The 22500-nt window shown below is 47.6% G+C and overlaps 1 protein-coding gene across 3 annotated transcripts in view; it reads left to right on the top strand.

Annotated features, from left to right (window-relative positions):
* Positions 1-2230: 2230 nt before the first annotated feature.
* The window catches only part of LOC308171466 (pre-B-cell leukemia transcription factor 1-like), a gene marked incomplete at both ends in the record, with an annotated part of 57944 nt that continues 37674 nt past the window's right edge, over positions 2231-22500 (top strand). For 2 of the 3 annotated variants that reach the window (XM_080546316.1, XM_080546317.1), the window contains 2 exons: positions 2231-2445; positions 3784-3857. In XM_080546316.1, the coding sequence (XP_080402442.1) occupies positions 2231-2445; positions 3784-3857 (289 nt within the window). Of the gene's footprint in view, positions 2446-3783; positions 3909-22500 lie in introns of all 3 variants that reach the window. The other variant, XM_080546315.1, reaches the window with a different exon arrangement.

The raw sequence follows: 22500 nt of genomic DNA, 5'->3' as shown, positions 1-22500 counted from the left end.
CTGTTGAATCTGTGAGAGGCAGCACTGCAAACAAGGTCTTGTTTATTCTGGTCTTGTTAATAAGGGTCTTATGGGATGAGTCCTATCCTGGTGGGATATGAATCGGCTGTTTTAGAGGCGTAGTAAAACCTTAAGTCTGGGCCTAACGGTGTTGTTTACAGATCAAGGACTGATGATGATAGACATACTACCGCTGAGAGACATTCAAATATATCCCAAATATAAACTACTGAAGAAGTTTGGATGCACACTTTGAAACTTTTGAATCGCATTAAACTGAAAGGCATTTACCTTTGTAAAAACGACACACCTGGGAAACAATGAATTCCACGTTGAAGGTGTGAGTGGCAGACATAATAATAATAAATGTCATCGTCGCCATTACACGGTCGCTTTATGCAACACTATCTCCATCTCACGGCTCTTAAAAAATAGATTACGAAAGATAGATAGAATGTATGTTCATAAGGCAGAAAATGATCACCATTTGATTCACATAACAGGTCATAGGCGTGAAGAAACGGCAAGGTGCAGAGTGTGTGTGTGTGTGTGTGTGTGTGTGTGCATTCTGCAGTGCCTAGAAGCCAGACAGAAACCCCCTCCACTAAATACACACACACACGCACGCACACACACACACACACACACACACACACACACACACACACACACACTAACTCTCCCTGCCCCCAGTGACAATTATTGCCTCACCTCCTATTCAAGACTTAATGAGAAAACGGACTGATCGATTTAACTCAGGCCATAACAGGAGAGGAGGGGAGGCGAAGGGAGACTGGGACAGACTAGATCAACCTTGCTGAGAGACATCACAGACATCCAACACAACATGGAATCCACCTGCTATCTTCCTTATTGTGTTTTAAGAGGGAGGTACTATCTAATTACAATTATAAGACGGCCTTCTCTGCAAAACAACCAGTCTTAGGTTAAGTTATTGTTGTATGAGCAAGTTTTGAATGGGAAGGGCGCATTAAGTGTAATGGTAGGTCACAATGTTTTCTAGTATCATTTCTATATCATTTCTATATCATTTTATACTGTAGGGTAGGCTACACAAGAGCCATGCCCTTTTTCATTTGTGTAATAGCATGAAAAACACTCAATTTTGTCTATGCATTTACAAGGTAATTACGAGCCAATTTACAATGTTCTTATCATAATTACTGTATAAAGCATGTGTGCTGTGTGCTGCAGTAATAAGAACAACTCCATCATCAAAAGTGTCAACATCTATTGTCGTGAAAAAAGAAAATTATAATCTTTCTGTGTGACACAATGATTTATTGGAATAACCATTAGTCAAGTACATGTTGTGTTCTTTGAAGCGAGAAGATACATTGTCACCAAGAAGGCGCCATAGTCCCGTCTAGAACCAGAGCTCTGGTGCCAAGCACAATTATTTATTACATATTCAGTCTCTCTATCCATCATTGCATCGCCACCCAGTCCAGGGCCCCGTGTTAACGGTCACATCTCTTTATGTTTATCACCCCCCGTGTGTCCCACCTTCCCCGACACGATGATTGACGTGCTCAGAGGAGGCCGAGGAGGCGGGACTTACACGCTCTCCTCCTCCAATCGTCGCTCGAGGGGGGCGGAGACCTTTTTTGTATCCATACCCTGGTTATAATGTGTCCGTCGCTACTGAGACATTAAGCGGAACAATAACAGTTGCTGTGTTACTTTCAACATCAAAGCTGCCGATCGAGTACACGTTACATTGTTTCCCTCGTCAACCTCTGGAGGAAATTTGGAATTGCATATACAACGACGGGTGCAGTGAGTGCGCGATTACTTTGCATAAGATCATCCGAACCCTTTAAAGTTGAATCTTTTTTTTCTTCTTCTCTACAGTAGCTGTGCAGGAGTGGCCACAGCCTAAAAGCAGCTATTCAGATCAGATTTCACCCAAACCAGCTGGGAGAGAGAGAGAGAGAGCGAGCGAACGGGAGGGTCTGATCGCTCTGCTCCCTGATCCAAGAAAGCGTACCAGAGAGAGAGAGAGAGAGAGAGAGAGAGAAAGAGAGAGAGAGAAACGAGAGAGAAAGAGAGAGTGTGTGCGTGTGTGCGTGTGGTTCAGAGGAGGAGAGAGGCAGGGCAGGGGGGATCCATAGGAATTTCCAAGGATATTTTCTTCTTCTGTTGCTTTCCGTAAAGAAAAAGTCTTGGTCAGTTTGGGGGGCGAGGCAGAGACCACCACCGGTCAAGGATGGACGAGCAGACGAGGTTGATGCACTCGGTGCACGGAGGGGTCGGAGGCATGGCCGGACACCCCGGCGGACACCCCGGCCTGGCCCAGCAGCATATGGGGCAGGACGGCACGGGAGGAGAGAGGGACGGAGACGGGAGAAAGCAGGATATCGGAGACATATTACAGCAAATAATGACCATCACAGACCAAAGCCTGGACGAGGCGCAAGCCAGGTAAGGTGACATGCGCAATGAAATAGTCCTACATTGGTCTGAGCAAAATGAAAACGTCTCGATTTATTTACGAATAAAGCCAAGGAAATAACTACAACTAAAACAATAATTGTTCGCGTTCAGACCCCTCATCTACGAAAGGAATTACGCCCACCTTATAATGATTAATACCACAACACAACTGCCTAAATTGGGATAAAGAAAGAAAGTGCGTATAACGATCAACTCTTAAAGCAGTTTTAATTTTTGAGAAAGAAAGTGAACTTTTGTATAAATAAAAAATATATATGAATTTAACAATTATTTTATGATCCTGTTTGGCATATAGATTTTGGTGAAGATATCCGATCTCGATCGCCTTCTCGTTCGTTCCAAATGGGATTACGCAGTAATCTGGAGTCTACATGTTGCAGAGCCATTCTTTTGTCTAGTTTCCCTTTTTTCGGATCCAGGGCAATGAACATGATCTAAACATGCTGCGCGTCGAAATTAAGAGCCAATCATCGTATTATATTCTCCTGTGCCCTGGGATCATATTCATTATAGACATCATGTCGTGACGTTAGAATTATAAGGTTCTTTCTCAATTTTTGTCAAAATTGAGTTTTTTACATAATCTGATCCATTAGGTGTTTATTAATGCCTGTGTGGTGTTATTTTTTTAAATGTTGACTTTTTTGAGTTAGTTAATTAATAAAATACAAAGGTTCCATCTCACAAAACATAATGGAATGTAAAAACTTTGACGCTCAATATCTCTGAACTACCCTAAACGGAGATAGAACCTTATCATTCTAAACTCACGATGTGTTGTAGAATGGAAATGACACCAACTTTTCATGTTAGTAATTAGGCCAGGTTAATTAGTTATTCAAAGATGTACATGCAAGACAGGCGTTACAATTAGCTTTTACCTTGAAACATGGGAAATAGTGTTCCTACTGTAGGCCTACAAAACATTTCTATATTTACTTTGTTCAAGTGTAGACAAAGGGAAAGTTGAAAAAAATAATAATTTATGGAAATTAAATTATCCTAAGTATTGAAATATTAAACACAAGTTTTTACAGAAAATTGTGAAGCAGTTTATTTTATATTATCCAACAGGTCTTGTAATAGAATTAGACTTTATGGGGTGACCAAGTGTTTTTAAAGCTATGTACTGTGGTAACACATCCTCAAAGCAACTGAATTAACCTATGACAGTTACCCTTTGACGTTATACTGTTCTAACTGTTTTAAGGGATAATATGACACACATAACTCAAATGCAATATTGTTGATATTCTCAGAAAATCCCTTTGGATATGCCTAAAGTGATGTGATGATTTTTCCTAGGAAACATGCACTGAATTGTCACAGGATGAAACCTGCTCTTTTCAACGTCTTGTGTGAAATAAAAGAGAAGACCGGTAAGTCTTACCAATCCTCCTACATTCTCCTACATTCCTGGCTGTGTTGTTGTAAATTGTACATGATCAATCTTGTTCGTCTTTGAAGATGTGTTGTGAATTATTGATGAAGAAATTACGGTGGAGACAACTGCTGTGGATTGATATTTCCAACACCGTGTTATGAGTGTGACCGGTTCCTAATTATTCCCATTGATTAGTTTACAATCTCCTTTTTAAAATGACAACAATTACGCTTTTAGCCATATTTGGAGCACATCACCCTCCACAAAGGTACTTAAAGAGCATAGTGGTCTAGTGGTTCCCCACTGCAAAGCACATAAGGTGACTCATTTGACACATTTCCGTCATCATAAATATCAATATTACGCCAAACAAACTCGTTGCCCTAAGGCTAGCCGTAAGAAGATATACGGTTGAGCGAATGCAACGTGATTCTTCTTTTTGCCATCCTAGATTGATTTCACACAACCAACAAACATCCATTTGTCAGTCAGTGAGCTTAGGCAGACACACACACACTCGGAGAAAACACACGGACGAGAAAAGGACTTATAACAGAGGTGTTTTCTTGTCATCGGACAGAGCTGTTGTCTTTGAGACGTTTATTAGAGCCGTGCTCTCTCTCTCTCAGTATGTTATGCACGGTCATGCTCTCAATTGCCAAGTTTGATGTTTCTGTTTGTTTGTGTTGAGCTGTTTTTACATGCTGGAGCAGGCTAGAGGGATTTTCTCTGTTTGTGTTTCGAGCCAGGGTCAAAGTCATAAAAAGGAATGCTTGAAAAACAGGCACTTAAGCGAAGATTAAAAGAAAGAGGCGCTTTTGTCGTCTGCCTTCATGAAAGCACGTGAATATTCTCCCAAGGATATTCCAATCTCCTCTGAAGAGATAGGCATCAACAAGGGATATTTAATATGGCCTTATCACCGAACATAGCTTTCAACCAGCCTCTTTTGAAATTGACAGAGAGAGAGAGAGAAAGGTTTTGAGAGAGAGAGAGAATCATTCCTGGCTGTGGCCCTTAAGTGAGAGAAGGGACTACCAACCCACTACCAACCACCGGCTCGTCAAATAAGAAAAAACAAATGGAGGAATCGATAAATAAAGCCGTATCCTCTTCCTAATTTGCCCTAAAGTGTAATTCACTGACATTTCATTCTGGTGAGTCAGACTCTGGCACAGGTTTTTCAACAGAAAAAAAAAAGGAGGTGGAATTAGCAGACACTTAGTAATTCTCATTTCTGAGAAGAAAAGGGGGGGGGGGGGGGGGGAAAGCAAGAAATGAAGTCCAGTCCTGTTTCTGTGGCAAGCCAGCGAAGGTTGCGGGCCCCCCTCTTATTCTCAGGAGCATAGCTTAAAGGAGTGAGAGAAAAAGAGAGAGAGAGAGAGAGGGAGAGAGAGAGAGAGAGTTATGCCTGGCTCTTTTTAAAAGTGCCTGGCGTCGCTCAGGGTTCAGCTAGAGTTCGTTTTTTCCAAGATGAAGAAGAAGAGGAACAAAGTGACTTGGACCTTTTCCTGGCTTCTCCTCCTCCCCCTCCCCCTCCTCCCCCTCCTCCCCCTCCTCCTCCTCCCCCTCCTCCTCCCCCTCCTCCTCCTCCCCCCCCTCTCCCTTTCTCTGTCTTCTCTTCCCACCGTTGTTGGCAACTAGGAATCTGGTGGGACTACAGAAGCTATCGAGGCCTGTTAGCTCTCTGTATCTCAATTTAGAAACACGCTTGGCGTTGAAGGCACATTTCAACATGGATTTGTATTGTAGTTTGGTAGTTTTCGAACCGTATCTCTTTGACGGGAGGAATTGTGTTCCTTTTCGTGTTTGGCCTCTGTCCAGTGTTTTGTTCACTGCATTTGACAGGATTTTCAGCTGGGTGGGCGGACTTGAATGTACTTGGCCCCTCAAGATAAAGGCACCATGGGGGAATCCTTTTTGAAGTGTTTTGTTGGTTCACACACACACACACACACGCACACACACACACACACACACGCGCACACACACACACGCACACACACACACACGCACACACACACACACACACACACACACTCATACATGCCACACACACACACACACACACACACACCACACACACTCATACATGCCACACACACACGCACACACACACACACACACACACACACACACACACACACACACACACACACATCCATTGAGAGTTTTCAGTGTCATTCCCCAGTAGCACTACATCCCTGGTGGTGCTGTGTTAATAAACCATGCACAATCCTCTACAGTCTTCATACATTGTTGCATGCGTCTCCTCCCTATACTCCATCATACATACATACGCCACTCTTACGGTATGTCATCAAAAAGCCCCAAAACGATCAGCTCGACAACAAATATAGACAGGCTATCATCAAACATCAGCGTCAACGGCGGTCACAGAGCATCAAGTCAAGTATCTTAGCAGGGGACGCGGCGGCTGTTGCTTTTCGACGACTAGAGAGCCGCGGCCCGGGGGCTCCTTACACACACACTCTTTTCTCCTGTCTCATTTTGTTCCGAGTGTCTCCTCCTCGCGACTCATCTTCGGGGGCGGGGGGCAGGGGGGCGTCGTTTTTTCTCTCGCTCTATCTACGCTCACAAAAAACGGATAACAAATCCCACTGCAGCCAGCCAGCCAGGCAGGCAGGCAGGCAGAAAGGCAGGCAGGCAGAGAGGCAGGCAGAAAGGCAGGCAGGCAGGCAGGCAGGCAGAGGCAGGCAGAAAGGCAGGCAGGCAGGCAGGCAGAGAGGCAGGCAGGCAGAAGGGCAGGCAGGCAGGCAGGCAGAAAGGCAGGCAGGCAGGCAATGAGCGACGGTGAAAATGACTCTGGAAACCCTCTCTGTGACATTTACAGCCCAATGTGCTGAGTGCAGTGTGTGCGGAAAGGGAGAACAGCCTGTAATTTGTCAGGTCTTTTTTATATTCTTTTATAAAGAGTCAGCCTCTCTCTCCTGCTCACTTTTACATTGTTGCAGCTCCGCCGTCTCTCTGGGGAGGACTGCAGAGAAGGAGAGACTATTAAACTGGCAGACAGACAGACAGGCAGACAGACAGACAGACAGACCAACAGGCAGACAGACAGGCAAGGAGAGAGGCAGGCAGACAGACAGGCAGGCAGACAGACAGGCAGGCAGACAGGCAGACATGCAGGCAGGCAGACAGGTATGCAGGCGGGCAGGTAGGCAGACAGGTAGGCAGACAGACAGACAGACAGACAGACAGACAGACAGCCAGGCAGACAGACTGGCAAGCAGAGAGGCACGCAGGCAAGCAGGCAGGCAGGCAGGCAGACAGACAGACAGACAGACAGGCAGGCAGGTAGGCAGACATGCAGGCAGACAGGCAGACTGGCAGGCAGGCAGGTAGCAAGTAGGCAGGCGGACAAGCAGGCAGACAGACAGAGAGGAAGGCTGGTTTATGCGACTGTTATAACGTGACAGCACTAAGAGGTCATAGAGGTCATAGGTATGGCGCCTCAGTCGTTGACAAGCTTCCTGGTATATATGAGCTGGCACTGGAAAGAAAAGTAATTGTTTGGAGTGTAGGATGTCGAACGATGCAGCATAATATGAATGAAATATGAATACATATTATATATTCATGTGTTATGAGTGTGTGTGTGTGAGTGTGTGTGTGTGTGTGTGTGTGTGTGTTTGGGTTTGCATATCTATACTGGAAGGCAGGTGGGGTGGTGGAGGCATTAACAGCTTGCTTGTCTAGGTACACGATTTAATTAGGAGACTGTGTCGCTTGTGTGAGTGTCTACTTGTGTATGCCTGTTTGTGTGTGTGTGTGTGTGTGTGTGTGTGTGTGTGTGTGTGTGTGTGTGTGCGTGTACCTGTGTGTGTGTGTGTGTGTGTGTGTACCTGTGTGTGTGTGTGTGTGTACCTGTGTGTGTGTATAATAATAATAATAATAATAATAATAATAATAATAACTTTAATTTATATAGCGCCTTTCAAAAAGCCCAAGGACGCTGTATGTGTGTGTATACCTGGTATGTGTGTGTACCTGTATGTGTGTGTGTATCCCTGTATGTGTGTTTGCGTGTGTGTGTATACCTATGTGTGTGTGTGTGTGTGTGTGTGTGTGTGTGTGTGTGTGAGTGAGTGTGTGTGTGAGTGTGTAGCGTGTTCCCTGGTCGCTCCTCTGTCTCTGTGGCATGTTAACAGCAGGCGTGTGTTGACAACGGCGACACGGGGACAGGGGGGACAGGGGGGTGAGGAGGGGGGGACAGGGGGGTGACTTGGGGGGGACAGGGGGGACAGGGGGTGAGGAGGGGGGACAGGGGCGTGACGAGCCTCCCTTTGGCAAGCAGCTGACAGCCGAGGCGGGAGTCGCTGCATGCCAGAGCAGGCCCTATCTCCAGACCCCTCTCCCCCTCTCTTTTACCCTCTCCCTCACCCCTCTCCCCCTCTCTTTTACCCTCTCACTCACCCCCCTCCCCCACTCACTCAACCCCTCTCACCCCCCTTCCCTCCCTCACCCCCGCTCCCCCTTCCCTTCACCTCCTCTCCCTCTTCCCTTCACCTCCTCACCCCCTCTCACTCAACCCCTCTCACCCCCCTCCCTTCCCTCCCTCACCCCCGTCTCCCCCTTCCCTTCACCTCCTCACCCCCTCCCTCACCCCTCCCCCCTTCGCCCCCATATTATTTGAGCTGGGGTCGCCTCTGTGTCACGGATAAGGATAATTAGCGAGCTTAAACAAGCAACAGAGCTGCTCATCAACTCTGAGGCACCAGCGCTGGAGGCTGGTGTGTGTGTGTGTGTCTCCACGTCTCGGTTCTGGGTTTTTGCCCCTCGCAGGTCTTTGCCCAACTTGCTTCATGTTGTTTTTCTTTAATAAACAATGACTTCTGGCAACAGAAACAGACTTTTACTGGCAGGCTTTGTGACGCGTATGTGTTACAACAGTAATAACCACAAAGTGGGGATTTTAGGAAAAGTATTCTCTTCGTTTGTCAAACTCCTCACTAGTTTCCACAAGCCTTGGAAACTAGTGTGTGTCTGTGTGTGTGTGTGTGTGTGTGTGTGTGTGTGTGTGTGTGTGTGTGTGAGGGGGACAGTTTGAGAGTGTCTGTTTGTGTGGAACCATTACAGACCGTGAAGCTGGCACGTACAGGTTGGCCGAGTAAGAGAAGCCAGACACCAACGCAATGTTTCTGGGTGTCGGGTTACAGGCCTGCAGTACGCACACAGCACGCACACACACACACACACACACACACACACACACACACACACACACACAGACCCACAGACACACACACATACACACACACACACACACACACATACACACACACACACACACACACACACACACACACACACACACTCTAAGCCTGGTTTCATCAACAGCTTCATATTACCTCTAGTCAGGCTCAGGTCAAGTAGAGAGGAGAGCGTTGACTAATATAATTATATGTCTCTGACAGTATGTCACGCAACATGGACTCTGTGACCTTTGACCTTGTGTCATTGGCGGGTGACTGGGTAAGCATGCTGGGATTTGTAGGCAGTTTTGTAGAGTGTAGTTTTGATGTAAGTCGTCTAACGTCGTGTAAGTTCTCTCTCATCTAACTTGTGTTGATGACTGGCACTAGGAAATGACTCAGTGGTGGAAGTGCATGAGATGTGGAGGACTTTAATCATTGATATTCAATATAACATAAGCTATAGATGCTAACATGTGAAATAACAACTTCAGTCAGTTCTAATGGTGTGTTGCCATAATGGTTTTAGTTAGTTTAGTTGAATACTAGTTAGTTTTATGACCCCAAAACGCTCGTATACACATTGTGCTGGTTTCCTGGATACAGGTTAAGCCTATGCTAAATCAAATGTTCAATGTTAAAATCCCCGTCGAAGATGAATTTTAGTCTAGGATTAGGCTTTAATCCCTACCTGTGGGAAACCAGCCATAAAGTCCATCAGCGAGGAGCTCTAGATAAATAAATAAAAAGTTAAATACCGTGGAACGGATAGTTCTCGTTCTCAGTAAGGCCATCGGGAGACCGGACACGATCTCGTTCCTAGCTAGCTGCTGTTTTGTCGGTATTTAATTGACATGGGCTGTCCATGGGAGTTCAGAGGTTAGTGTCCCCTTCTCTTTGTTACTCTCCACTCATCTCCTGTGACAGATGGAGGCATTAGCTCTCCCAATGCGGCGCTGTCCTGGAACTAATGGCTATGTCCTTGGTTTCTTCCCAGCACCGCGGCTACGCTAGCAGGGAGCGAGGGGAGAGAGAGAGCAAGGGGCGAGAGAGAGAGAGAGACTGTATATATGTCCTCCGCCACGTCGGAAGACTGCAGAAGCAGCAGTTTATCCTTCCTCCTCCGTGTTTTCGTTTCCACGGAAATATAACGCTGAACAGACCTCGCTCTGTTCTCTCATAAATAACAAAGTTTTACAAACATCTTTTGAAGTGGTCTGGAAAAAAGTTGTTGGCGCGGAACTTTGATTAGGTTAGAGGGGGAGGAGGTGGGGAGGGAGGGAGGGAGGGGAGGGAAGGGAGGGAAGGGAGGGGGGTGGTGTGTTCGTCTCCTTCTCAATTCAACTGTAGGATGCCAGAAAAATGTACCTTGTTGGACTAATGATACTGATGAGAAAAGGGTTATTTTCGTACTTGAAATGAGATGCCAGTCATACAGGCATGTATCGTACAGAAATAGAAACTTGACTTCTCTACCGGTGGGAAAATCCTTACTTCTTGCAGTCACTTTCCCTTCTGCTTAACAACAACAAGACCATTTTCCACTTGTCTGTCTGAGGGACGTCGCACCACTTTGACTACGCAAACAGACCCACTCCAGAAATTACATGACGTGACACATCCATCCAGTGTTTATGCCTGCTCTGTTCCCGTCTTCCGAGCTGAACCCACTCGCAATTAGGGTGGCTTATAAATTATGCAAATGTTGAGTGGCGTAATTGAGACATGTTAATCATGTTTTAAGAGGCTAATTATAGGCCTGTATATCTGAGGTGGGAGTTGTAATTAGTTGCGATAACAGGTCTGGTGTGTGGAATATGGAATGGTCATAGGTGTGTGTGTGTGTGTGTGTGTTTGTGGGAGGTGTTTCTCGCATCTCTCCCATCTCCCCTAACCCCCCCCCCCCCCCCCCCGGACATGCATACAACCTCCCCTACCCCTAACCATCTCCCCTAACCCTGCCACCGCCCTCCCCGTTCGTTAACTCTGTGTTCTATGTGCTCATATTATCTGTTGCTTGTTGTTTCTGTGTTTTCTGTTTTTCCCATAGTGTCAACGTCTTTGAGCCTCGGAAAAGCGCTATATAAATATAATGAATTATTATTATTATTATTATTATTATTATTATTATCTCCCTGTGTGTTATCAACACAGACGATTTGAGCCACCAATTAGTCATATCCTCTTTGGAGGAATATTGTCAACACAGTTTGACTTCTATAGCCTACACCGATTCATTGTGTGCGTATGTGTGTGTGTGTGTGTGTGTATTCCTCTTTAAAAAAAAAGACATATTTCATGCCCTATGGCTTTACAAAGAGAGAGGAGAGAGAGAGAGGGGGGGCAGGGGGGGGGGTTCAATTCACTCAACATGAATGCATTGCGCTTCTTACTTCATGTCTGTTTACTGCACTTCTCAATGTGGTTATCTAATGCAGCGCCGTCGTCCATTCTGCAAACTCTGCTTTTAGAAAAGCCTTCATTCTAACTTGTATAACAGATATCATATTCCGATCCATTATGACAGAGAGAATGCCATTCCACTTATCCAATCGAAAATTGTTTTAGAGAGGAAATGTGCTCTGCAGCATAGTGGGGGCTTGATTTTATATCTGATGCCAGTCCTCGAACACAACAACAACGACAACAACAACAACATTATCGCAGTAAAAGCTTCCTCGGCTATCGTTTAAAAGGGATATTCTTATCGTCTATCTGATGCTCTTATCTGGTTATCGAACATATTTTTGTCTGGTGTACTTTCATATGAAGATGGGTTCACCACACATGCTACTCTCTTCAAAGCTGTGCGGTTACATGCTCATTGGAAATTAAGTTAATATCTTTATTATTTGTTATATGTATGTTATATGTATATTATGTTATGTTAGCGTATCAACACAGTAGCTAGTCTTAAAATAATAAACACCATAAAATAGGGTCCTTATTGACAATCACAATTAAGTTCAGGCGTTTATGAAAATACTCCTTACAATCACATTCCATGCATTTGAAATGTCAAAACGCAACACGCGAATTCGAACCCAAACACAACCCGACACATTCAAATACCCAACCTCAACAACCGCGGTTGCCATACCAACGCGAAAAAAAAAGGCTCAAGTCGATTCCCTTTTTTTAATACGAGGTGTGGGATGGCATTCCTCCGGCGCCCCGCTGCTCTGATTTGACGGTTAGCGGCGGCAGCGTGCTGACTGGGGATAAAGGAACCCCCCTTCCCCTCCCTCCCTCCCTCTCCCTCCTCAACCCCCTCTCCCTCCCTCCCCCCCTTGCGGCTGCGGTGAACAGTCAAACATGAAATGGCGAGAAGCCCTTCCCCGGCCGACTTAGTAAAAATGACACAAATTAATACACGCTGCTTAAAGCAGACCAAGATTAATGGAGGCCTTTCGCTGTGGCTTAGGAGCACTGTCAGTCGCTGCTCACCACCGCGCCCAGACGGAATCAACACCGATCAATGTGGCTCTGCTGCTGCTGCTTCTGCTCTCTCCCTCTCTCTCCTTCTCTCTCCCTCTCTCTCCCTCTCTCTCACTCTCCTCCCCCATCTCTCTCTCTCTCTCCCCCTCTCCCCCTCTCTCTCCCTCCCTCTCTCTCTCTCTCTCCCCCTCTCACCCCCCTCTCTCTCTCTCTCTCTCTCGTTCCCTCTCTCTCTCTCTCTTGTCACTGGGGCTGGTTAGGATGTTGAAAGGGTTGCTGTTAGGGCATGGATACACACACAGCAGACAGACACACTTTGACTGTACGTGGTATTACAACGAACGACACACACAGACACACACTCACACGCACGCAAACACACTCTCTCTCCTTCATACACCCAACAGTCAAAGTGTGTCTGTGTCATGCCCTAACAGCAACCCTTTGTTGTGTGTGTGTGTGTGTGTGTGTGTGTGTATCTACAGTGCATTAGGTCTACATACATACAAACACACACTACCGTGTCTCTTTTCTAGAGCAGTGTGTGTGTGTGCACCACAGATACAGTACACCCCGGGAGGTGTACTTGTGTATTATTTACATGGTGGAGTGTTTAATCATGTGCCACAGAGTCAGATGAGGAAGAGCAGTGAGCCTGATGCATCCGTAGTGATTGGATGTTTCAATTACTGATAGTAATGCCTCTGTGTAGTGACTCATGCAGTGCAGATAGCACCATTCATTTTAATCAGGACGGTGGGGAGGGGAGGGAGGAGGGGGGGGAGGGGAGGAGGAGGAGGGAGGGAGAGAGGTGGGGGGTGGGCTGTGGATACGTCTCCCTCATCGCAGAGTGGTTTCACATTAAGATGCGGTGAGGTGCTCTCACACATTCACACACACACACACACACCCACACACACACACACACACACACACACACACAGACACACACACGGGTGCGCGCACGGGCATGCGCATGCACACACCCACACACACACACACACACACACACACACACACACACACACACACACGCTCTAGGATGCTTGCTCACATAGGCACACACACACACACACACACACACGCTCCCTCACACCCACGCTCAGGTGGATTGAGAGCGGAGGAGAGGTTGCCGTGGGTAACGCATAGCGGCAAGGTACTCTCTCACCGAGCTATTCTAATTTATGTTAATAAACCTTCGCCGTTGCCGCGAGAGACAAAGAGGAGGCCACAGATGAGTCTCTGTCACCCCTCCACCTTCAGCGGCAGGGGAGGCAGGCACAGACAAAGAACACTGCAGACAGACAGACAGAGAGAGAGACAGACAGAGACAGAGACAGAGACAGAGAGACAGAGAGACAGAGAGACAGAGAGAGAGAGACAGAGAGAGAGAGAAAGAGAGAGAGAGAAAGAGAGACATACTCCAGAGAGAAGGATGATACATTCAGCCCCCCAGACTGTCATTGGTGTCTGCACAATCAAATGGAAAAATAATTTCCACCACCACCCTCTGTGTGTGTGCGTGTGTGCGTGTGTGTGTGTGTGTGTGTATGTGTGTCTGTGTGTGAGGGAATTATAACAGGCCGGATGTAATAGTGCCTTGTGATAGGCGGTGGATCCGTGTAGGAGGGTGTAGGAGGAGGGCGTAGAGGAGGAGGAAGAGGGCGTAGAGGAGGAGGAAGGAGGGGTTGGAGGAGGAGGAGAAAGGCGCGTGTTGACGTCTCGGGGCGGACGTGAGGGACCTAGCAGGTAGCGTTTAGTACGGCGGGGTGAGAGCCCCCGGGGACAGCAGAGGTCAGAGGTCAGCCCCGGGCTGGGCTGCTAGGCAAGGCGTCAGGGGGGGAAAGGCCATCCTAGGGAGCTCGATAAAGGGGCCCTCCAAAGTGCCCGGGGAGGCTCCATTAAGAGGGGTGGAGTAGGTGATGTCTGGAGAGAGTGTTTGCGATGTCGGTATTCGACGAACGACCCACGAGGAAATAGTTACAGCAGAGGATATGGGGGGTTGTAACGATTCAACATACATGAACGTGATACATCGCAACGCAAGCCCTCCCCCCATCCCCTCCCTCCCAAATCGGAATGTATGCCCTCAACCGAATGGAAGCAGCTTGTTTTCCCTGGAACGGGTTAGTTTGTTTGTTTGATAAAGACATTGATTAACGGTGGAAGGAATTCCTCTCACATCTTGGACACATCCAGCGACTCTACAACCTACTTTGTGGAGTAAATAAACATGTCTGGTAACAGTTTATTTTTACTGAACACACATTAGGCATTCCTTCGCAGGTTCTTAAGTGTTTGTTTTCTCCTCCAGTCCCTCAAGACACACGCACACACACACACAAACACACACGCGCCCACACAACAATGTGTATGGTGCCGCGGCGAGGTCGGCTTTGAGGTAAAGGGAGGCTCGCGAGCCAAAACCACAAGGTCGCCGGTTCAATCCCTCGGACGTGAGCCGGCGGTTGAGGGGTTGTGACTTCGACATGACTAATAACACGAGCATGAAGAAAACACTGAATAAAGACCTCATAAATAGCTCGTGAAACCCCCCCCCCCCCCAGAAAAACAGCCAACTAAATCAATTCTCAGTGTACGATAAGCTACAAAAACAGCATCTCACAAGTGTTCCTCCCACCCGTCCTAAAAATGGGTTAGGGTTAGGGTTGTATTCATTCGATTGGACAGAATTACTCTACTAATTGACCAATCAGAAGCCTTGTAAAAAAAAGTGTTCCCACACACTAATTGTTCTGATCTGTTTCAGATTAAATACATGTCGTGTAGGACGACCGACCGTGTGGGTCTGGTTCTCTCTCCTCCCATCTCCCCCGGTTCTTAGGCCCCTACTACTGTGCTGCCTGATCCAGAGCTGTTGTCGGTCTGCCCCTTCCCTTCTGTCTGCCAGCTTGCCTTTGGCAGTGTTAGTTCTGGACAGTTAACTCCCACTGATATTATGTTAATCGCTGTCATTTTCCTTTTCTGCTCCGGCATAATCAGCAGATTACACCCTCCTCTACAGGCCACACTGGAGCTGCACTCCGGGACCCACGTACCCCCTCGGAGCGCTTCGCTGGCTCGGGAAACATGGGTGGCGTGTTTCGCGCGTGTGTGTGTGTCCGTGTGTGTGTGTTTGTCTGTGTGTGTGTGTGTTTGTCTGTGTGTGTGTGTTTGTCTGTGTGTTTGTGTGTGTGTCTGTGTGTGTGTGTGTGTGTGTGTGTTTCGTGTGTTTGTCTGTGTGTGTGTGTGTGTGTGTGTGTGTGTGTTTGTGTGTGTGTGTGTGTGGGGGGGGGCACGGTATAATGCATTGCGTAACAACTTCCTTTTGGCAAAAAAGGGAGGAAGTTGAGTTGCGATCGAACGAGACATCTTCACATCACATCTTTACACGTCTTCGTCACGTGGAACGCCGACATCTGGACACCGCCTCCGTCTCTCTCTCTCTCTCTCCGTCGGGTTCTTCTCTCTCTCTCCATATACCTGGTTGACACATCTGATCGGAATCAAATCGGTCGGTTGGGTTCGTTCGACATTGTCGGGTCTTGTTGTAAACATGTCTGTTTTTCGTGTCCCGCGGGGGACGTGAAGAGAGGCTGCGGTGGTCACCGAGGGCTGGCTGGCGACCGCTGCGCACACCCACCAGCACGGAGAGGGCCGCGCGTTCACACTGTTCAGAGGAAGAGGGAAAAAAATAGGGTTCCATCTTCGACGGATTTAAAAAGCCACATAAAGAGCCGGGGAAGGAAAAAGTCCATTAAAACAAATTGGATCTCCGTATCGGGCCTAGACCACACGCCTCAGAGGGGAAGGGATGGGAATGCAGGAAGTGTGTATCTATAGGCATGTGTGGCCTATAGTCTTTGTCTTAACACGCCGTACGGAGGCCTGGTTGGGACATGTTTCGCGCGTCTTTCTTAGCACATTCGGGGTTATTGATCCTTTTTTTAAGTACCGTTTAAAAAAAAACGGAAATGTGCGACCGGCTTCCAACCCGAATGCGTTTTTTTAACGGCGTCTTAACTCCTCTTGTTTTGATGGTCGTCCTCTCTCTCTCTCTCTCTCTCTCTCCGGCGGCTCCACTTCCTGGTTTCTTTACCCACCCGCGGAAGCTGTTTTATTCGTCTGTTTGATAGGAGATGTCCTTCGAACGCCACCGCGTTTTAACCGTCGCCTCGCCGTAAAAACGAGAAACATCAAACTCTTTACCTCCCTGTTACTTGGTCTTTTATAGAGAGCGTCCTCCCCCTCCCCCCTCTCGCCTCTCGCCTCCGTCGATAAGATCATTATTGATAGATTGATATTGGGAGAGCCTAAGTGTGATAAAAGCCGGGGGGGGGCAGGTTAGGTTAAGAGCTTGGTGGTGGATAGTTTAACCTTGATAAAACAGTTGTTTCAGCGAGCCTGATCCCCCCCCCCCATCCGTCTTAATCCGTCAAAAGTGCTCTGCGCTGAAGTATGCAAATGAGAGGCGGCGGAGGGGAGCGCCGCGTGCGGTTAAATGGGGCGTCGCGAATGTGCGGTGTACCGCGCCGCCGGGTGATACTACTTACTGTCCAAATTTAGTGTGTCTTCGCTCGCTGAAACATACCCCCCTCCCCCCCCCCCCTTTCCGCCCTCCCACATAACACACCCCTCCCTCCTTTCTTCTTCCCTTTTTCCTCGACGTTTGAGGAATATATACAGCCCTAGGTGGAATTGTGGCCTCTCGTAAAACATAACTACCGTGTAGAGGAATTTTACACTTCCCGCCGTCCTTGTACGTGTTATAGCTATTTAATGATTTTTTTGTGAACTGCCATTCCTGTGTGTGTGTGTGTGGGGGGGGGCCGGAGAGAATACATACAGTATGTGGTGTGTGTGTGTGTGTACATGTACTGTGTGTGTGTGTGTGTGTGTGTGTGTGTTTTCCCAGTGTGTTATATTTTATTGTGTGCCTCTGTTAGTCGTTTGAGAATATGGCTGTTCATTGCGCTAATTGGTGAGTGTGGGGGTGTTACAGCAATAATGTTTACGATAATAACTGTTGATGTTTTAAAGGTGAATGCGGTACAAGGAGCTTTTTGACGCCCCTTTAAATACGGCACAGTACTGCAAATGTTGTAAAAAGGAATATGTTGTGATTTATTCGTATATTACGATTCATAAGGCCATTAGGAAAACGTGATATCTGGTTTATTCTTGTGTGTTTACTGGGCCTTAGTGGTTGGGTTCACTGAGTTACTGTACTCCGCTCTGGTATGTTACAATCATTGGGCTTAGCTTTATGTGCCTAATAAGATGCGTATCCACAATTGCATAGCATTAAAGGTGTGTGTGGGTGTGTGTGTGGGTGTAGGTGTGGGTGTGGATGTGTGTGTGTGTGTGTGTGTGTGTGTGTGTGGGTGTAGCTGTGTGTGGGTGTGTGTGTGTGTGTGCGTGTGTGTGTGTATGTGTGTGTGTGTGTGTGTGTGTGTGGGTGGGTGGGTGGGTGAGTGGCTGTGTGTGTGTGTGTGTGTGTGTGTGCACACGCGTGAACGCATGCCTGTGAGTGTGGGCCTGTGTGTGGGTGCAGATACGTGTGTGTGTGTGTGTGTGTGTGACGTGTGTATGTGTGGGTGCGTATATGTGTGTGTGCTTGTGTATGTGTGTGTGTGTGTGTGTGTGTGTGTGTGTGTGTGTGTGTGTGACGTGTGGATGTGTGGATGCGTATATGTGTGTGTGTGTGTGTGTGTGAGTGTGTGTGAGTGTGTGCGCTTGTGTGTGTGTGTGTGTGCGTCTGTGTGTGTGTGTGTGATATCTCTCACTCACCCTCACATGGGTGGCGGCACAATGATTGATCTCTCCTCTCCCTCCTTATTCTGCTCCCCACTTCACAACTCATTTCGGCAGAGCGGAGCCACCAGAGAGGCCGGCAACACACCACCACATCTAGCCTTCTCCTCTCTCCAACGCACCAGCCGCCACACGCATATAAAGCTGTCAATCAAACCATCCCACTCCCGCCTCGGCCTGTGTTATGGCTCGCAGGCTCTGTGGGTGGGTTCCTGGGGGGTGATGGATGGCTCCGTGAGCCTATCAGGCGGCGAGGAGCATCAATCTCTGTCCTATCCGGGAGATGGTTAAACTAGCTTTCAGGGAAACTAGTTTTTTGGGAAAGCGGCCATGTAGTTCTAACCAGCGCTGGCCTCCACTAAAAAAAGCCATTAACATTAATGAAGGATAGCTTTAAAAGTTCCGCTGTAATAGGCTTTATTTATGAGTCGAGGCGGATTTATGAGTCGAGGCGGGGTTTTTTTGCCAGGAAGACGTCACAGACGCATGTCGCCAATGGACGGATGGATGGACGAGCCATTTAGAACTCTCTGGAAAAAACCTGGGAAAAAAACATCGTTTTTTTTTTTAAGGGACGATTTGATTGGCACGGAACGGATATTTGTGTCTTTTTTTTTTTTCTTCTTCTTCTCTCTCTCTCTCTCTCAAACGGACTTGCTTCCCTTCTTCTTCATCAAGCTGGAAACGCTCCTCGACTCCTTAGTGGCCCGCTGATAAAAATACAAATAAAAGTGTGTTTTTCTGTTTTACAGTAAGTGGTTGCAAAAATAAAACTGCCACTCTGCTCTGTGACTTGATACACACTGTGCTGAGTTTGTTCACTTTGAATGCTGCTGTATATATATATATATATATATATATATATATATATATATAATAATACATTAGACTTATATAGCACTTTTCTAGACACTCAAAGACGCTTTACAAACTGAAAAGATCGAGTAGTAATAATAGTAATAATACAAAAAGAAAGTATAGGGGCCTAATTATGGTAGTGTTGGGGACCCATGGGGAGGGGAGGGGGAGAGGGTTAACTGGTGAAGGCAAGCTTGAAGAGGTGGGTTTAAAGTATACATACAGTATATACTTTGGTGACTCGGTTCGTGGTCGGCATCGGCCTGTTTCAATAGACGTTGAAGCGAAACACGACTACCTGTCACATGACACGTTTCTCCCCCGACAGTTTATCAGGGTGGCTGCTGGGAATGTGGTTCCAGTGGACCCTTGATGGTGGAGCGCACCAGAACCCACTGGATCAGAGCCCACATCAGGAAACACTGACAAGGGTTCTGGGTTCTGATTGCAGAGCTCCAACCTGCAGAGTGTGAAAGCCACTCGATGATGCTTTCAAGAGGCCGGGCGGGGGGGGGCAGTGGACCGAATTATACTGCTGCCCCCCAATTTGACTGTAGGCTACCTGTCGCTGGCCGTGAAAGTGCTGCCGGTGTTTTCCTGACGTGCGTGAGGGAGGACTGCCAGACACTAAGTGGCTTTCTTCTTCTCTCACATTCGCCACTTCCTCTGAACTATTCGATTCAAGGAGGAGGATGGGAGGAATACATCAGGACAGAGGAGGAAGCAGACGACTGACTGGTGGTCTATAGGCAGGGTTGTAGGTTGCTCAGACAAAAGGACTTCTTGCTTCGGAAGAAGCCGGAATGGTAAATATGAGAGAGGGAGGGAGGGAGGAGGGTAATTCACCGTTCATTCCGCCATGGTTGCTTTTGTGAGGGCTAGACTGTCACTGCTTGCTAGCTGGCTCTCTCTCTCCCTCCCTCCCTTCCTCTTTTTTTCCCCTCTCCCTCTCTCTTTCTCTCTGTCTATCTCCCCCCCATCCCTCTCTCTCCTTCTCTCTCTCCCCCTCTCTCTCTCTCTGTCTATCTCCCCCCTCCCTCTCTCTCTTTCTCTCTCTTTGTCTCTCTCTCTCTCTCTCTCTCTGTGACTGTCTGTCTTGCTCCCACTCGCTGTCTCTCTCTCTCTCTGTCTCTCTCGCTCTTTCTCCCTCCCTCCCTCCCTCCCTCTCTCCTCTTCTCCTCCTAACCTCAGATGTCATTAGCGTTGCAGGGGGGGGTCGAGGGGGGGAGAGGGGTGGGTTCTTCCACGCTTAATGAATTCCGCTGCGTCCTTTCGCTCCCCCACCTAGTTAACCCTACTGCTCCCCCCCTCCCCCCCCCCCTCAATGCTCTAGGTGTCAAATTAGAGCAGGCGGGGGAAGGAGAGAGCAAGGAGAAGGGGAAGCAACGTCTGGTCCCCACCCCCGCCCCCCCCGCAACCCGTGCCTCAGAATCTCCTTCAAAGTAGCTCCTATAATGCAAGGCAGCAGCAACATGAAAATTCATAGATCATATCTGCGTCTTGTGTAGTGTGTACAAGACAAGAGTGATATGTGTCGCGTCTTGATTTGACACATTCCTCTTGCCTTGCCTGCCTGGCCACCTTACAATGGAAAACATCCAAACGAATGTATTATGATTATGATTATTACTATAACAGCAGGACGGGGCCCCAATATGGATATCTCATTACAATCTTCATTGTCGTTAGTCATAAACGTACGTACGTCGAATTTCACTTAGTTTTGATGTCAGAGAATTTGAGAAAGGCAGGGGCGACCCATAGTAGCGTCATCAGCTAATGAACGCTAATGACACGGCATGCGCAGTTCAGGACACACACACACACACACACACACACACACAGGCTACTACCTGAGGTGTCGTTATCTAGTTTGATAGCGGTTGGATGGCTGACATTCCTGACTCAACACACACACGCACACACACACACACAGGCTACCTGAGGTGTCGTTATCTAGTTTGATATTGGTTGGATGCCTGACATTCCTGACTCAACACACACACGCACACACACAGACACACACACACACACACACACACACACACACACACAGGCTACTACCTGAGGGGTCGTTATCTAGTTTGATATCGGTTGGATGGCTGACATTCCTGACTCGACACAGACACACGCACATACACACACACACACACACACACAGACACACACACACGCACACGCTCACAGAAGGCATCCAGACCAAACCAAACGTGGCTACTACCTGAGGTATCGTTATCTAGTTTGATATCGGTTGGATGGCTGACATTCCTGACTCAACACACACAGACACACACACACACGCACACACAGAAGGCATCCAGACCCAACGTGGCTGTGCTTACTCACTCCTCCAGAGCCCGTCATTTAGTTTTCCTTGGCAGACCCCGGCCACAGCTCATTAGACTAAGAGAATGCACCGCCTTAATTAATGATATGTAAATATCCTTGAATTGGCTACATTTGCATATTAAGAGAGATTTGTGGAATCTGCGGAGTAATATATTTTAATTAGGGATTAATTAAAAATAATGGGAATTTCATTTCGCCTGGCAGGTTGTGTTTGGTGTGAAGCCTGTGTGTCTCGCCCCGGATTCTGGAGCGTTCTCGGCGCGTCGGCGCGCGCTCCCAAAACACTGAAGGAAGGGAGCCTCTCTCTCCCTCCCTCCCTCTCTCTCCCTCTCTCTCTCCCTTCCTCCCTCCCTCTCTCTCTTTCTCACACACACACACACACACATACACACACACACACACACATACTGTAACACACACAGCACATTCCTGGAGATGCCAGCAGAGCCTTCCCAGGGGTTTTCATCACAACAAAACATGCTAGCTCGGAGGAAGAAGACACAATCAAACACACACACACACTCACACACACACACACACACACACACACACACACACACACATACACACACACACTGGGGGGTGTGTGTGTCCCAGTTTGGCTTAATTTAATCTCTTCTCTTTCAATTTCTTCTCTTTTTTCCCCCCTCCACTATGGCGGATAGCTCTCAGACACAGAACACTAGTTGTGTTGGCAATTATGTTAATGGTGTGCCATTAGGTCACGCTTCTGTATGAGCGAGTGGGGAGAGAGAGGGCACCTTTTCAGAGACCCAGTCAATGCGTTTCTCCTGCTGCCTGCCTTTGATACCTTTCCAGCACATAGATCCATTTACATAAGTAGTATAGCCCTGCCTCACTGTACGCAGCTGGTCCAGCACAGGGAAGCATGCAGTCCCATCTCTCTCATACACTTACAGAATCAGTCCATTTTGTTCTCGTCTGAAACGGTTTACACACAGA

This window comes from Nansenia antarctica (genome assembly GCF_963989245.1).
Source record: "Nansenia antarctica genome assembly, chromosome: 16".
NCBI lineage: Eukaryota > Metazoa > Chordata > Actinopteri > Argentiniformes > Microstomatidae > Nansenia > Nansenia antarctica.
Note: the sequence above shows the minus strand (reverse complement) of the source record. Positions and strands in the feature narration are given on the sequence as shown.